At 43.0% G+C, this 16,930-nt stretch overlaps 2 protein-coding genes across 3 annotated transcripts in view; both read left to right on the top strand.

The window, feature by feature from the left end:
* The window catches only part of LOC106812743 (ubiquitin-conjugating enzyme E2 Z-like), a 9,826-nt gene extending 5,189 nt beyond the window's left edge, over nt 1-4,637 (top strand). Inside the window, exons 3-7 of the mRNA XM_014816700.1 lie at nt 979-1,098; nt 1,312-1,423; nt 1,851-1,975; nt 2,460-2,550; nt 2,868-4,637. Coding sequence (XP_014672186.1) covers nt 979-1,098; nt 1,312-1,423; nt 1,851-1,975; nt 2,460-2,550; nt 2,868-3,029 — 610 coding nt within the window. The 3' untranslated portion in view covers nt 3,030-4,637. The remainder of the gene's footprint in view (nt 1-978; nt 1,099-1,311; nt 1,424-1,850; nt 1,976-2,459; nt 2,551-2,867) is intronic.
* Nucleotides 4,638-6,030: 1,393 nt separating this feature from the next.
* LOC106812742 (pre-mRNA-processing factor 19-like) overlaps nt 6,031-16,930 on the top strand; it is a 34,496-nt gene continuing 23,596 nt past the window's right edge. Inside the window, exons 1-2 of one of the 2 annotated variants that reach the window (XM_014816698.1) lie at nt 6,031-6,097; nt 9,885-10,034. In XM_014816698.1, coding sequence (XP_014672184.1) covers nt 6,070-6,097; nt 9,885-10,034 — 178 coding nt within the window. In that variant the 5' untranslated portion in view covers nt 6,031-6,069. The other variant, XM_014816699.1, reaches the window with a different exon arrangement.

Genomic DNA, 16,930 nt, shown 5'->3' with positions numbered 1-16,930 from the left:
TGTCGGATAACCTTTTGACCCTCAGAGGAGGGTTAAACTTGGATTTGTTGACATGTCTGTTAGAAAGAATTCTTGACTGCCGTGTGTTTGCTAGTAGAATTATACATGGTCCTGAGAAATGTTATTTGAGGGCTGCACAATTCACAGTGGAAATTTTTTCAAAGCTAAATTTGGGTTAAAGAAGTGTATGGTTCTCTTAAATCGTATAACTTTCTATGTCATTCTGTACTGTTCAGTATGTTACATGTAACATATGCCCACTTGCCAGTGGCTGCTGCCAGTGCATGTGTTGGTTGCAGTTTTTCCTGCCGTTAATTGGTTGCAGGTGGCAGCTCTTATTGCAATTTTGACCAGCCTGTTTATGGCTTGCCGTATGGGGTAAATGGAATGAGTGCTTACCTATTCTGTTTCGCAAATATTTGTTGCTTACTACGTATGATGGGAGCTTCCATTTTAATCTGAAGACACTTAAACGTACGCGCCATCTCGTGGCAACTTTCATAAGACGATCCCAACGAACATTCTTTTGAGAAGGTTCCTGATACCATCCCTGTGCATTCCACTGTTTCGGCGTGTATGTGATTCGTGAACACATTTGGGACTAACAGGGTTTACTAGAATCCCACCACTCCACCACAGAGTCACCGCAGTAGACGTTAGATGAGCGCTGTCGCTCTGCGGCACTTGTTTGTTATGGGGGTTTATTTTTGTATATATTTATTTATTTATTTAAAGACGGTACATTGGTAACAGATATGTCACCATGAGCTTGCGAGCTCTTCACCGTCAGTTAAAAAGGGGTGCACCTATTAGTGATAGACCTGATTGAGTGCACTTTATCTAAGTGATATCTAAGAGGGATCTATATCTATCTAGTTATATCTAAGAGGTGATATCTGATATTTTTAGTTTTTGTTAACTGTATGTTACGATTTTGCTGGAGCACAAAAAGCTCCTAATTATTTTATTGGTGCTTAGGTGTCCCCCAGATTATCCGATTCGACCGCCACGTGTCAAATTAGTGACAACTGCTGATGGACAAGTGCGATTCAACCCCAACCTGTACAAGAATGGCAAAGTGTGTTTAAGTATACTGGGGTAAGTTATTGAAACCTTGTAGATCACCCAAGAGCAAACCTATACCATAGCTATTCTTTTTTTTAAATATATGGCCATTCTTTGTCTCAATTGGTTGTTTTCTGATCGTCTATATAAATTCAAGTTCATTCCTGTAGATTCGTTTAAGAAACTGACAGTATTTATACCAAACTGGGTGGAAGTCAATGCGAGGTGTGTCTGTGTATTTTCTAGTACGTGGTCCGGTCCGGCGTGGAGCCCTGCTCAGACACTGTCCAGTGTTCTCATGTCCATACAATCACTCATGAATGAGAAGCCTTATCATAATGAGCCGGGCTTTGAGCAGGTAGAGCTGCATGGCGTCATTATCACTCCTACATTTAAACTAACATTGTTATTATTGTTATTATATCTTTATTGCATGTTATTCAAATACGAATACATGTACTGGAGACATGTCTTTTCATGGAGAAAAAATCTGATAGATGCAAGAGGGTTGAGACATTGTGGCAGGCAGCTACCATTGCCGACCATAAGAGAGATGGCAGGTTACTCTCTTACCTGTTTTTAACGACTAAAATGAGTGGCATGAGTGGTAGAAAAGATGTCTCGATTGGTCGTAAAGCACATATAGCGACTGTGCGGCTACTTAGAGCAATAAACTTGGTTTTAAATGGTCTAGATTAGCTTTGCACATGATATAACCAAGCTGTTACCTATCGCAAATAAGCCGCATCAGGAATAAATTAACCTGCATTCGTCTTTTATTTTAGGAGCGGCATGCGGGTGACTGCAAGCGATACAATGACTGCATACGACACGAAACGATTCGCGTTGCCGTCTGTGATATGCTGGAGGGCCACTACTCCCTCGCATCGCAATGTCCAGCAGCACTAAAGTAGGACATATTCCCACTATATTGACCTGTATTCATTGATCCATCTGTATTCATCTGCGTTCCAACTTTACAACATATATGAATAACATACGGAGGGGGAGTCAGAGAGATTGCTGCCTTGTTGATGATATCTTTGAGTGCACTAGGCTATTTATTATTTTCCAAAGTTCGTTTAGGCAGGTTTGTATTTATGAACAACAACAGAAAGCATGCCATTCATTAACTCAGTGAAACATCGGTTCCTCACAGATATTAGTGTAAATACGGCTAGAACCATTAGGTTTCAATTGATCATTCGCTCTCATTGTCATTTGTTGAAGCATTAAGTCTCAAGGTGCATAAAGGTGGTGTTGCAGTCCTGCTTTTATTTTGCCTGAGCATTCACAGATTTATGTAGTTATGTATTAAAGCGTTGTGATGTTTTACTATCATCCAGCTTACATGCATAGCATGAGCACAATCTTAATCCAGCGATTTGCTGCAGGGATGTGATGGAGAAATCATTTCCTGAGTTTTACGAGTATTACGAAACAACGTGCAAGACCAATGATCATCTGTCAGGACAGCCGATGCAGGTAGTCTGCTTCCGGTCGTTTCAAAACAAAAGGCCATGCAAATGCAACTACATCATTGCAACTTGATATATGCAAACAACCATTCATTTCTATAATACCAAATAAAACTATCACTGTTTATGTGCTACCAATTGTATAATAATGAAAGTACATTTTTCCTTGAATGTGAAAGACATAAAATTGTGCCATTTACACTATTATTCGTAAACATTCCCTGCGATTTACCAAGAAGACACGGCATTTCTTGTAAGTAAGTACGTGGTTGCGGTCATCGTCACAACCACGCGGCATGAAACTGTCTTCTTGATTTACGTCAGGACCCATTTGGCGAGCGGCGAGGAAAGTTTGATTTCACGGCACCACAGACGCGGCTACAGAAGATCAAGACAAGGCTAGAGGAAGAACGTCGCAATGAGAAGTCATCAGATGGCGACACCAGCAGCGAGGACATCTCCGAGCACGACAACACAAATAGTTGATAATCCGGAATCAGAAGGCAGGGTACATAGGTGGCGCCACCTATTGTGTAATATGAGCGTTCAGGGGCATAGCTAACTCATTTTGCTTGGTGGGGGGGGGGAGCCACGTGCAGTTTGATTTTTGGCAGTTGTGCCGAACTGTGTGCAGTTTGCCACTGACCATGAAATAGTATATGTATCTTGCCCCCCTCTCCTTCCCTGGTTAGCTATGGCCCTGGTGTTATAGAGTTGTGTCAGCACGTGTGTGATACGAGTGAGTGTGAGATGTGATATAATCGTTATGAGATGGTACCTTGGTTGTACGACAGTGATGTTACACAGGCTTAATGTCCATGTGGTAAGATGTAGGAATGTATGAGCAGGGGTAGAAATCAGTTTGAAAATTTACAGGCCCATCGGCCCTGTAGGTAAGGGATTTTACAGGCCCGCCAGGCAAATTTTACAGGCCGGGGACGGTTTTGCATGCTGGGGATGGATTTTCTAAGGGCCCGTCGGGCTTGCTAGTATTAGCAATGTCAGGCCCGAGCCTTAGAATACGGGTATCGGGCCCTCGGGCCCCTTAGGATTTTGACCCATGTAGGAGTGGTATGCAGGGTAGAGCTTCAGTTCTGTGCGGAAGGAATGTGGCACAAGGTGATCTTTCCTTGTGTGATTGGAATGTGATACTTGGTGGGACCCTCTTCTTATATTGGAATGTCTTATTGGTTGAGACGTACTGATATTATCGTGAGTGTATAACATAGGTCTGATGTATAATCTCTATTATACACTCCTGGCGCAATGCCCTTATCTGTAAGTAGATATTGGTCACCAGCTGGCATTCCTTTATATGATTGTGGCAGCTAGCTAAGACTGTATTTTCATGGATGCAGGGAGTTGAGCACATACAATTCACACAATACGTTGTACAGCATTTAATAGGGCTTTCAAGATTTCGTTTGTAACTCCGAGAATTTGCGATGATAACTGATATAAAAGTGTGTGCCAGTAAACAATGTTTCCTTCCTGACTATAGTATTGCACATCGAGAGAGATGTGTGAGTCTTTGCTGAGGTAATGCTGTTTAACATAAGCACAAATATTCATTGCAGTAATGCCAGTTTCTAAACATTGTTGGCATTGCTCTGCACTATCCTCACTATTGTTTGAATATATTGTTTTAATGAAATGTGTCTGTAGTTTATTATGTAAAATGTCCTATTATAAGCTCATAGGCTTTAAATCGTGGACAAGCTGTAAGTAGATTGCTGGAATTGCATGCTCTAGGTTGAACTAGTTTACAAAACAATAATTTGTTGTAATTGGATGGCATCTTACTCCATGTCATTGCTTTTGCAATAGCTCTAACAATCTATTAGAAATTTCGCAGGAATTGTCTTGCTTGTCTGTCTACAGCTTTAGTTGCACGCGCTACGGTTATATCTGTAGATATTAACAATCGTTGGATAGCATCGGGTATAATTCAAGGATGTACATGTATTGTGATTATAGCCCTTGTAATTGTGTGTTGTAAGATATTGAAAATTCGCTTGCATATTTATGTTATGTTGATCTGCTGCATACTAGAACTTTTCTATAAGTTTAATAAACGTTTTTAATGTCTTTAAATTTGTATTAGTTTTTTAGCTCATCTGACGTAGTCAGATGCAGCTTGTAGAATCGCATGATTGTCCGTCCGGCCGTCCGTCAACAGTTGGGCACAAATCTTAACCGCTCGACGTACGGTCACGATATTCGGGACGTGGGGAGGGGTAATCCGAAAACGAGTTAGGATGTCGAAGCTGGGGGGTCAAAGGTCAAAGGTCAAGAGGTGTAAAAGAAGGGCGAACATTCCCTCCTTAACTTAAGGTATAGGGAGGAAATGCAGAATTGCGGCACAAATCTAAACGGCTTGACCTAGGCTTGTGATAGTTGGTGTATAGTATCATGGTAGGAAAAACCATCGCTGTGCCGAAATTGGTTGTCAAAGGTCAATGGGGCACAGTGCAGATTTTAGACATTTCCTGAGGACATGGTCTGACGGAGCGATTGAAAAACTTTTTTGTTTCAGCAGTGACCTACCATTTTTATGGCTTTATTGAAAGGACCATGAAATGTACTTTCTGCTGACATGCGAAGAGTAAGTGTCGGATAACCTTTTGACCCGCAAGAGGAGGGTTAAACATGGATTCCTGAACTGCCTCAATGATGTCAGTGTTCTCATATTCATGGAACATCCATAATCTGGAAAGACAATATGCCTCGATAGCCCAACGGCTACAGCACAGGATTACGGCTCAAAGGTCCTTGGATCGAATCCCATCAGATTTTTTATTATTTATCTGTTTTCTGTATTTTTCTATCTTTATCCATTTAACTATTTCTTTCCAATTAAGGCAAATATTTACATGATTTATTTACAACAAATAACTTTCTTATTTTTTTTAAATAGGGTTATGGTCACGATTCACCATGAAACAGAAGTTTCAGGCACGCGATTTGTATCAACCAATGGGATTTGGGAGGTATGCAGAATGCAGAAGATTGCTGAAATTATGTGTACGCAACTGCGTATCTGCATATCTGCGCCTAACAAATATGTCACTACGCACGACTGAAATTTTACGTTAATAACCGTAGCAACACACTCAGATGAGCCCAGTCGCTCTGCGGCTCTTGTTTGTCTGTGTTGGTAAGCGGTTCACATAGCTCATATGTCTTCATTTTACCTGGAGTAAATTGATCTATAAATATACATCAAGAGCTTAAAATACATTAGGTGTGGAGGGGCAGGAGGTTACTCAGCATAACTTCCTTTGAAATTAAAAATAGGTTTCCAGAAAGTTGGCAATAAAAGAAAATGAACTTAAAAAAAAAGAAACTGCAGCAGTGCACTTGCTGAACACAAATAGAACACAAAAATATAAATATAAATATGTAAGAAATAATATAAATATGTAAGAATAAATAAGACAAATAAATGAATAAATAAATAAAAGCATATAGTCATCGTCCTTACAGTCGTCGCCGCAATGCCACTGAATGGTCACGTGACACATGTATGTGCAAAATGGCGCTTATTTGTTCGAGTAAGTTGAAAATTCATATAAATCTAGCCGATTCTACTGTTATACGAAACTAGTTGTTGTTTTTACAATGGTAACAAATTGGAAATCCAGATAGACTAAATTATTTACAATATGTGTATTTTTGGCTTGTGTGTTGTTTCATATTTATTCTTAAATGTTACATTGTTCAATTTCGAGTTTGTTTGTTGTTGCACATGTCCGCCGGTGTGGTTACTCACAGCCTACAGTACAGGCACTTGGAGCGTTTCAATAAAATATAATGCGAAATAAATACGAAATTTATTTACTACCAAAGTCTTAATGTTTCTATACTCTCTGTTACCTATTATAGAGAGCCTCCGTGTCCCAGTGGTAGGCGTCATGCACTGTCCACTGAATGCTGCGAGTTCAAACCCCGGCAGGGCCAGTGAATTTTCTCAAGGTGTAAAAACCTGGCTCTCAACATTGGAGACTGTGAATCTCCCGTGGCTCGGATGACCACGTAAAATGGCGGTCCCGTCTCCAGAAATTCTAGCCAATGGGGACGTAAAAGAACCACTGAGGGCGCAAAGGAACTGGCTGTGACCATCCTCAGTGCCATTCGGCTAAAAGGCTAACTACCTGGCTTACCACCTCACCAAGCTAGGTCACACCTCATGGCTAGCTATAGCCCTGGACGTTAATTCCTTACGGAATGTCCCTGCGTTATAATCCACGTAACCGTGGGCTACGCAGTAAACTATCCAGATCCAGATCCAGATTATTGCCGACAATTTCCTGCAAATGCTCATCTGCAACTAGCTCCAAGAAACGGTATTGCTAGGATTAGAATACCGTCTCAAACCTTGGCTGCAGCTAAACACGTAGTTGCCTTATTTACCAAGTATCGCCAAAGAACACTACACATGTGATATACCAAATGAATCAGTATACGTCCACCTCCTTGTAACCATCAGTGCGCTACGATGCGCTGGGTAGTTACGGGGTTACAGCGACTTTTTGAGACGAATGCAACCGAATTTATGAATTTGCCACCATGTTTGCTATCATTCCGACTGTGACTAAAATCCGCAATGGATCGTACAAGGGAAATTAAACGATCTGCGGTCCTCATGTAAACCACCCCTACATCCGAGAACATGGCATCTAAGGTTTTTACAAATGGCCCAGACATTTGTGAACATCGTTTCACTTGCTTTGGTGTATAATTGCCGTGAGAGCCATCGTGCAGCTATTGTACTATTTCTGTAGTATATTCTAGCTAGTCTTTTCCGTTTCGGGTTTTCCGTGTCCCTCTTTCATTGACTCATGTGCAGTGTATACATGGCGGGTAAAGCTGATTGGAAAGTTGATATGCTGTGAGAATTAGCAGATTATACCATGAATTAAGAGATACATTCTAGTTTAGAAGCAGGACAACTGTGAGTTAACGTTCATATTTCAAACAAGGCAAGTCAAAGGTGGTAATAGAATAGTTTTATTTGAGATATACAGAGTTATTCATCTAGATCTGCAGAGGTGATAGGTTTTTTGTATGGAAGGGTGTCAGGCTGTATAGACAATCCGTCGCACAGCCTGGTCAGGCTAATCTGCAACAAACGCTGGCTGCCGCTGCGCACTGACACATAAATATATAGCAGGTAGGAAAGCGTGCTGCCAAAATTTGCTCGCTGGGATTGCACTTTTACCAGCAGCTAAACAAACAAAATAAAGCAAACAGTAGAAAGTCTGCCTATCTACTCCTTTTATTTTGAATTAATCCTATATTACAAAAACAAATGGATTTGATTTGAATTCATTTTCTGTATTTTTCCATGTAAGCCCTGGTCACAACGGATCGTACGAAATTTTGTCGTGGTGGACCCATAAAATATTTGTCGTGGCCAGATCTTGCAACATGTCCGAAATGTATTTCGAGTGGTCACAAGGACTACGACACATCAGATGGTTTAGCGATGGGGACGCGACAGAAAAAAAAGACATGTCGTGGTTATGTTGTGGGTGTGTCGCAAGTCAGTCGTGCGACAGTCGTGAGTTGTCGGGCATTGTCGGGGGCTGTTTTTCACGTGAACAGGTTGTGGTTCACTCGTGGGATGCGCGTGCTACAGTCGTGCGACACGACTACGTCGTGGGTCACTCGTGATTTGCCCAAATTTTCTGTCGTGTCGTGGCACAAATGCGTCGTGGGCTCGTTGTGACCGAGGCTTTACAAGTTCAACAAAATAGTACAAATGAATAAGTAAGTATAAACATAATTCAAATTATGTGAAACAGGTATAACATGTCATTACATAATTATAAATAAATAGAACAAAACCGTACAACATACTTGCGAATTTTGTTATGTAACATGTAGAAATTAATTCTAAATGTATAAATAACTCATAGATCAAAGGAAATTAAAAAAATAAAGGGATGCCGTCATCATAAGCTGAGCTTGACTACTGATAGGGTCTATGTCCCCCAGGGTACTATCGGAGGGTACCCTGGGTATACGGTTCGATATATCAGAAAGTACCTCGGGGTACTATACGATATGTCGCTGCGTACCCTGCATTGTCACACCATACCCTGACTTTCAGCCAACTGATCATGAAAATCATGCAGAACCATAATACCATATACATATGGTTTTGCAGAAAAATGATAATTTTTAGTGGATGACAACATTTTATGCTTCTCCCCTATACTGGTGGGTGAGGTATTACCGCCGCAAGGTATTGCGGATTTTTTTATATTTGATGTCAATATACGACACATTTTACATTTTTATTTATGGTAATGATAGTATTACAATAATACCATTAAACTACGAGACTACTAGCTTTTATTAATTTTTTTTAAATTATTCATATTAATTGATGATTCATCAATTAATCTCAATATTTTTGCTGTTTCACAGACTGTGTCACAGTGTGTGTGTGAAAGTCAGGGTACGGTGGTAAAATGCAGGGTACGCAGCGACATATCAGATAGTACCCCGAGGTACTTTTTGTCCTAACAATGATGTGTACGCAACTGCGTATCTGCATATCTGCGCCTAACAAATGTGTCACTACGCACGACTGAAATTGTACGTTCATAACCGTAGCAACAGACCCCAGATGAGCCCAGATGCTGTGCGGCTCTTGTTTAGCATTATATTTTATTGAAACGCTTCAAGTGCCTGTGTGGTGACTGGTGTGCACAACGTCGTGATTCCACAACGTTTCACTACAGAGTAGTGCAGTCAGGGTCACCATACGTCATCGAAACGCAAGAATTGTCTCGTTTTTACGACTATGACCAGTGCCGGCCGGGAAACACAAATTTGCTCAATCGCCCCGGTTTTCACAATCAGTGAATCACAGTACTCAGTAGTCACTAAGTCAGTACTGACAGGGACACTGTACACTACACTACTTTAGTAAAGTCTACTTGCTAGTGTACGATGTTTCTGACAACGGGCCCCTGACTCCTGAATGTAGTACATGGTGTTACCACAAACACATTGTTGCATAATAAAAATGCAGATGGGGAGAGTATGAATGTTAATATTCTAAATTAGTTTTAAGAATTCTCTCATTAATGATTAATGGAAGAGTTCTATAACCAACAGGCAACACTTCAATCTTTGTTTATAGGAGAAAGTATCAAGGTGCTGTATGGTACCCATCAGAGTACTAACTTAACCTGTGTCGCCTTTCACTATCACAGCATGTGATCTGTTTGCACTCCTGCATAGTCTATCTGTACGACAGTCGGGATTCTAACATAAATGTACAAACATAGTTGTAGTTGTACTATTGATATTTAATTTTCCTTTCAGTTTCAAATGAAGTTCCAGAGAACCCAGTCATTTCTCCTGTGTCAGGAAGCATATTTGAGAGACGTTTGATAGAGAAGTATGTAGCAGACAATGGCACAGACCCAGTGAATGGCGAAGCATTGGACAAATCTATGCTGATTGACGTCAAAGGTAATTACATTAGTTCAGCAGCTATCTACGTACCACCTAACTACTATAGGTTGTTATGCTACTATAACTACTATACTAAATATTGTGACAATGTGATATCACTATAGGTGATCTTGTTACATGTTCAGAGGGTATTAGAGGGGAGTACGGAGCCAGTTGCCCACTCATCTGACCAATCAGAAAGTGATTGGGTGTGAGGATCGGTTCATCGTCAGGATCGGCACCCTGGTAAGTGAGGGGTCGCGAATTGAGAAGACCCTCAACACACACCAAGGCAGACAAAAACTCTTCATCAGTGATGTCGGCATTTCCTAACACCGCAGATAGGGTGCGCTTCGCAGACTTGATCATCGATTCGAACACGCCTCCAAAGTGTGGGGATTTGGGCAGATTAAACCTCCACACCATTCCTTGGTTTGTCATGGTGTTTGTCATTTTATTCTGGTCTAGGGTGGCTACTAGTACTAGTCCATTTAGCTCGTTATCAGCTCCCACAAAATTTGTTCCGTTATCTGATTGCATCTGGATTGGCTTGCCTCGCCTGTTAGTGAACCGAGAGCATGCTGTGAGGAAAGAGTCGGTATCCAGGCTCCAGGCTAGTTCAATGTGTACTGCTCTACATGCGAGACACATGAATAGGCATATGTAGCGTTTTGCACGTACACATCCTCGTCCTTGTTTGGTCAGGTAGGGCCTGGCAAAGTCAACTCCTGAAAAAAAAAGCTGCTTTGCACCTCCGACGTCTACACCATAGACATTGGTGGTCGACTTCTTTTACTGCTTCCCTCCCATGTATGATCCAGTATTTGCCACGTAGGTTTGCTAGTGTATGTAAAACACCTGCCTCGTGGTCATTCTGTGAGTGTGCATTTGTGACTATAAGGCGAGTCACATCATGCTTGCGTGGCAGAATCACCGGAAACCGCGTCTCACATGGCAGGTGGTGTGCATTCTCTAGTCGACCGTACATTCTCACCACACCGTTGCTGTCTAATCGCGGATTCAGCCTCAGTATTGAGCTTGGTCGATTCACCGTGCGTCCACGACTCAAATCGCCAATTTCCCTCGAGTACGTGCTTCTTCCTGTGCATGCTTGACCCATACTAACTCTGCATGCTGCATTTCTGGAATAGAATAAGGATTCTATTGCTTGGCCTTTTTCGAGCATTCTCAATGAAACGATATATCCAGGCTGTTATCCGTCTTAATCTCAACCACGAAGAGAATCTGGACGGAGCGATACGACCAAGGTCAACACTTTCTGGTTGCTTGACCGTTACTAACGATTGACGCACTTCATAGGCCTTGTCTACTGGCTGTTCAGGACGATTTTCAGGCCAGTTTGAAGGAGCCTGGGCCAAGTACGACGGACCATTCCACCACAGGTCACTCCATCAACTCAGCTACAGTTAATCCACTGGTGGCCAAGTCTGCACTATTCAACTTTGTAGGCACATAATGCCACTGTTATAGTGACAAACATTCATGGATCTCGCCAACCCGGTGTGCAACAAATGGCTTGTAACGACGCGACTCGCCCCGAATCCAATAGAGTACATTCAAACTATCTGACCAGTAAATGGTTTCGTAGTTTGCTATCTTTAGTGTAGCACACACACGCTGTGCCAAACGAAGACCAATCAGTGCTCCTGATAATTCTAGCCTTGGAATCGACAGTGACTTAAGTGGCGCTACTCTAACTTTGGATGCAACTAAGGCAACCGAGATTTGTCCCTCTTCGTACTCGCACCGTAAGTAAATGGCTGCGGCATATGCGCACATCGCTGCATCCACGAACGTATGAAGCATTTTCCTGACGATACGTCCGTTGTGTAGTGACAAACATCGCGTCACTTTTATGATCGTAAGCTTGTGAAGTTCACTGAACCAGTTTCTTCATTCTCGCGATAACTCTAGCGGAAGAAGTTCGTCCCACTCTATGCCCTTGACCCATGTTTGCTGCATGTAAATTCTTGCACGAATCGTAAACGGTGCCAAAAAATTTAGTGGGTCATAGAGCGTTGCTGATCTTTGAAACACGTTTCGTTTTGTTGCTCTTATTTCCGATGGTGGGGTTTCCACTTTGAATGTGAACACATCACGACTTGCATCCCATATCAAGCCCAGCGTTTTTATCGCTGGTAAATCGTTCGAGTCTAATTCAATGTTTAAGGGCCGCTCGTTTTCCGGCACGTTTATACTGTTGGACATCTATTTTCTTATGACGAATCCAGCTGTTCCGAGTAGGTCAGTTATTTCACACCGCAACTCGACGCCGAATTGCTCAGAACTAACACTGTCCATTACGTCATCAACATATGTAGACTAAGAGCGCAACACAGATTCTGCTGCATCAGGATGGGAATCTGCATGTGTTTTAGCATGATGTCTAATTACGTCCTGCGAGAGATATGGGGACGCACTATTGCCAAACACTAGCCGTTGATACTCATATTCCTGGACTGGTTCATTCTCGTTATCACGCCAGAGGAACCGATGATACTTTCTATCCATTGGTGCCAACTCGATTTGCAGAAACATTTCTGTGATGTCACCTACTATGGCGATTGGATTCCGACAGAAGCGCATGAGGACATCAATTATTTCACGGTGGAGCTTGGGACAAGAGTGTATGCAATCATTCAGTGATTTGCCGTTGTTCTTGGCTGCCGCATCCATCACTACTCTCACTTTCGTTGTCGATCTATCCATGCGCACTACTGGAAAGTGGGGAAGAAACCAACACTTATCCAAGTTCTGCTCCTCAGCTGGTACTGGTTTAACATAACCTTGTTGTATTTGGTTTCCAATAACTCTTCGATATTCTTCTGCCACCTGTGGCCGCCGTTTCAATGACCTCTCCAAAGATACGAGGCGTGACATAGCTGCTTCCTTGTTGCTGACAAGATCAGGCTCGTTCTCCCGCCAAGGAACTGACACCTGATATCTCCCATTCGTGAATTCCCGGGTTTTATCTGTCATGGCGAGGATGCTCCTTTCATCAGGGTTCATCTCCGCGTCTGGAGTTATGCCAACTTTTTCTATGTCCCACATCTGTCTGATAAGCGAACTCAACTCACAGTCATCGGCAGTTTTATTACTGTTAACGAAATGTGAATGTGAGAATAGACTTCGAGGCCTAAGTGTCTGTGCGACACCTGTTGGACCAATGCACATCCATCCCAGGAGTGTAAGACGAGCGATGGGCTCCCCTGGTCGACCGACAATTTCGTGAATAGAACAATGAAGGTTGGCTGCATTGGCTCCGATAAGTAAGTCCATCTTTGCGCGGCTACCGATCTTTGGAAATTCTATTCCGGTGTGGCCAGTTACCAGCTAATCTATTCCAGTCGATGACTGTCAGATCTCCAGTGACATCTTTAACCGTATGTGCACTGATTTCACCACATTTCTCACTATCCGAAGTGCGAAGAATTTCGACCGACGCGCACGTTGTGTCGTATACTCTCCTTGCTCCACCCATGACAGCCACGTTTAGGTTACAAGGTTGGCTGGGCCGCAACCGCTTCATTTATATAGCTATAGGTAGATCCTTCATCAAGTAAGGCATTTACCCTGAGCTGCCGAGCCCCGTTGTTTAAGATTACTGGAATTGTACATAACGCAATAACGTTCCCCGACGATGCGGTATGAGTTGATGACACAGTGTGTGTACGAGATTGCGCTGGGTTATTGTAGGAACTACCTCTCAGCCACTCTGCCGCACTTGGGTTTAGACAGCCGACAGCTGAGTTGTTTTCACTTCCATGCAGCAGACTATTATGTTTTTTTTTTCGCAGCCACTGACACCACAAACACGGCTATTTCGACATACCGCTCCACGATGGTCTATGCCTAAGCAACGAAAACGCAAGCGATTCTGTTTTGCTGCATTCCACCGTTGTTCAACAGTCATGCCTTTTAGACTATAGGCCGTACACTACAAATGCATTCAAATATTGACTTTTGTGGTCCCCTCCTTGGCAGAACATGAAACATTGTTTAAAGTGTAGCTAATATGATGCCAATCACTATTCCAACTTATCCCACTCGCGCAACATGCACACTTACCCACAATTCTTGCTCAAATATAATTAATGCAAATTTTTTCAATTTCATACATTTTTTTCACTTAATGTGATTTAAGCAACAAATAGCAGCTTTAACTTAAAGGATATTTATTAGACAGGTATCTAAGAAGATGACTTGGGTAAACAGTATTATATATTTCATATTAAAATAGTTTTTTTTACAATTTCTTATGTATTTTATTGTTTTCAATGTAAATTGCAATTAAAATAGTACGTGGGCACTAGTGCCGAGTATAGCGTTATGTCTATCACAGAGCTTTTTACGAAGTGTCGTACGGCGCTCCACGTGGGGTGGCGCGGCCTAGATGCTATCTTCAAACGCGCTCCCGCCGTGCCGGCGCCTGACTGCGTACGTGCGAGGTTTTACCAACCTGTTGACCCCGCGCTGCCCGTGGCGACGGCACGTCGTGCGAGCACCTGCGCTGGCGTGGCGGGCGAATACTGCGAGCACGGGGTGGCGTGGCTGTGCCAGTTTTTACACGTAGCTAAGTAGATACTCGAAAACAGCAACAGCAACAAAAACTCGCCCCTGCCGCGCAGCGCGGCTCTGCAGCAGCAGCAGCAGCAAATGCCCCCACCGAAGGCCGCCATAGCCGAGCCGGTGTGTGACGAAAACTGCGCGATGTTACGCTTCCCGCTATACGGATTCGCGCGCCCGCCCTCCTTCGGCGCGCGAATTCGTAGAGCGGGCAGCGAGATGCTGCGACACACCGAGGTCGCGAGACACCGCGGTCGCGTGCGCCCAGTCCCGCGGAAGTGCGCGGCTTAACCGCTCTCTGCGGTCGGGGAACAACGCATCTTTTGCGCAACGCCATCTTGTACCTGGTCTCTCTGGATTTCACATGAATACAACACAAATATTCCACTATTCTACTCCATCTTTGTTTCTATTTGAAGGACAGTGTTCACTTGTTATAAAAACATACTGTCTGTGTTTGTAACCGAACTGTGTCACGCGAAATCACACAAAGCCTGAAGAAATTCTCGCGTTCGCTCCCATTGCGCAGTTTATGTAAATGGCTGTCAGAATCAGGAAACACCCACCGGCGCTCTTCGTGACCTCATTTTTGCGCTGCAACGTTTTTGCAATGCTCCACTGGCGGCTCTGACGAGGCTCGTACGGGAGTTGGAAAGCAGCGTGGTAGTTTTCCAAAATGCAGTGCGCCGCCTATTAGTGGTGTAACGGTTAACCGCGGTTAACCGAAAACCGCGGTTTTTGCGCCACCATTCGGATATTCGAACCGTCGTGCCGTTTTCGGCTCGGTTTCGGTTCCACATTTTATATATACTCGATATATACGCTTTTGAGATACGCGCACTGCGATTGGCTGGTCGTAAACTCTCGGCCAATCAGCGAGCAGATAACATTGATAGACCACTTGCTACATGCCACGAGAAGGTCAACGCGTTCATTTTGTCTGCAAAATAATTGGGATTGTGTTTCTTACACCTAATCAATGAAGTACAAAGACACTGAGATGGACTATTGGACGTATTTGCCTATTTGGTTACTTTTACTGAAGTCAAATATTTGAATTTCCTGTACAAATTGGGGTGGTTTCAAGCGGCTTCGTTACGAAGGGAGGTGGAAGTATAAGACGAGCTCGCACGGATAGAAACGGGCTCTGCGTCTTCACCGCTCGTTCTGTAGCTAGTTTTAGTGTGTTAGTGCGCAATCTTTAGTTTAGACCTGTTGTGATTTGTACTGTGTTTAGTGAGTATATAATATACGGTGAAACGACAGCTTTGTAATCTACATCAGTCTACTCTCATTTTATTATCGATTCGGTAAGTTTAAGTCACACAAATACAGCGCGCACATAGCACGCAAGCTAAGGCCACAGTCGTCTGGCAACAGAACTTACGCAGCGACTACACTAGGCATGAGCTTCAAGGGAAAATCAAGCTTGTAATTTTTACATTAAAGGTTGGGAGATAAAGATAATAATAATAATAAAATGTTAAGAAGAATTGTGTACTGTATAATAACGTCGTAACTTAATTTTAGTCTTACTCTAGCTCTAGTAACTAGTATATAGCCCGCGTACAGTTGCCACTGGCTATAGCCACTAGCATAGTTACTAGAGCTAGTCTTACTCCTTAAGTCTTAGTCTACGCGGGTTTCGCCTGCTGGGCAGTTATACTTAAGTCAGTGGGTTGTACACTAAGTTACATAGGTAGCGTTTTAATATGTATGGTACCATTAACAGAGTGCCAGCCTGCCAGTTTCTGCTTTTAAAACTAATATACACTCGAGCGGCCGGGCCGGAGAGTTACATATGTAGCGTTTTAACAGATGCAGCCTCCAGTTTTTTGCTTCTTTGCAACTAATCCCCGCTGTTCTTTGTGAATCTGTAAAATTACTGGTTAGCATTTGCGCGTGAAAATCCACTCTTCTCGTGGCAAGGCAAGGGCACTGGCATGCGGCCCAGTAGCTCCAAGAAACGGTATTGCATAGGCTAGGTATAGACAATCCGCTCGCACAGCCTGGTCGCGGCAGCGGCCCAGCGGCCAGTGACTCCATCCATGAGTATCAGAATGGATGAATTTTTCGCAATTTGAGTCTTGGATTTGCCCACTAAATCATTCCAAAGTTGCAACACTCCGATAGAAACGTGGTCCAAGTTAAACTTTTGAAAGGTGTAATTTCACTCTCTCAGAAAACACCTGGGGTTGACAATAAGTTGGTGAAATAATAACAGTATTGCTCGTTGGGCGCAGTTCATGTTGAGTCCTTAGCCAAACAACATATGTTACCAAACATAGCGTAGTCGGCTCTTTCGATTTGATTTAGTTACTTGCACG

This window comes from Priapulus caudatus, unplaced genomic scaffold (assembly GCF_000485595.1).
Source record: "Priapulus caudatus unplaced genomic scaffold, Priapulus_caudatus-5.0.1 Scaffold681, whole genome shotgun sequence".
NCBI classification, from domain to species: Eukaryota; Metazoa; Priapulida; class Priapulimorpha; order Priapulimorphida; family Priapulidae; genus Priapulus; species Priapulus caudatus.
The sequence above is the reverse complement of the archived record's forward strand: the minus strand, read 5'-3'. Positions and strand labels throughout refer to the sequence as shown.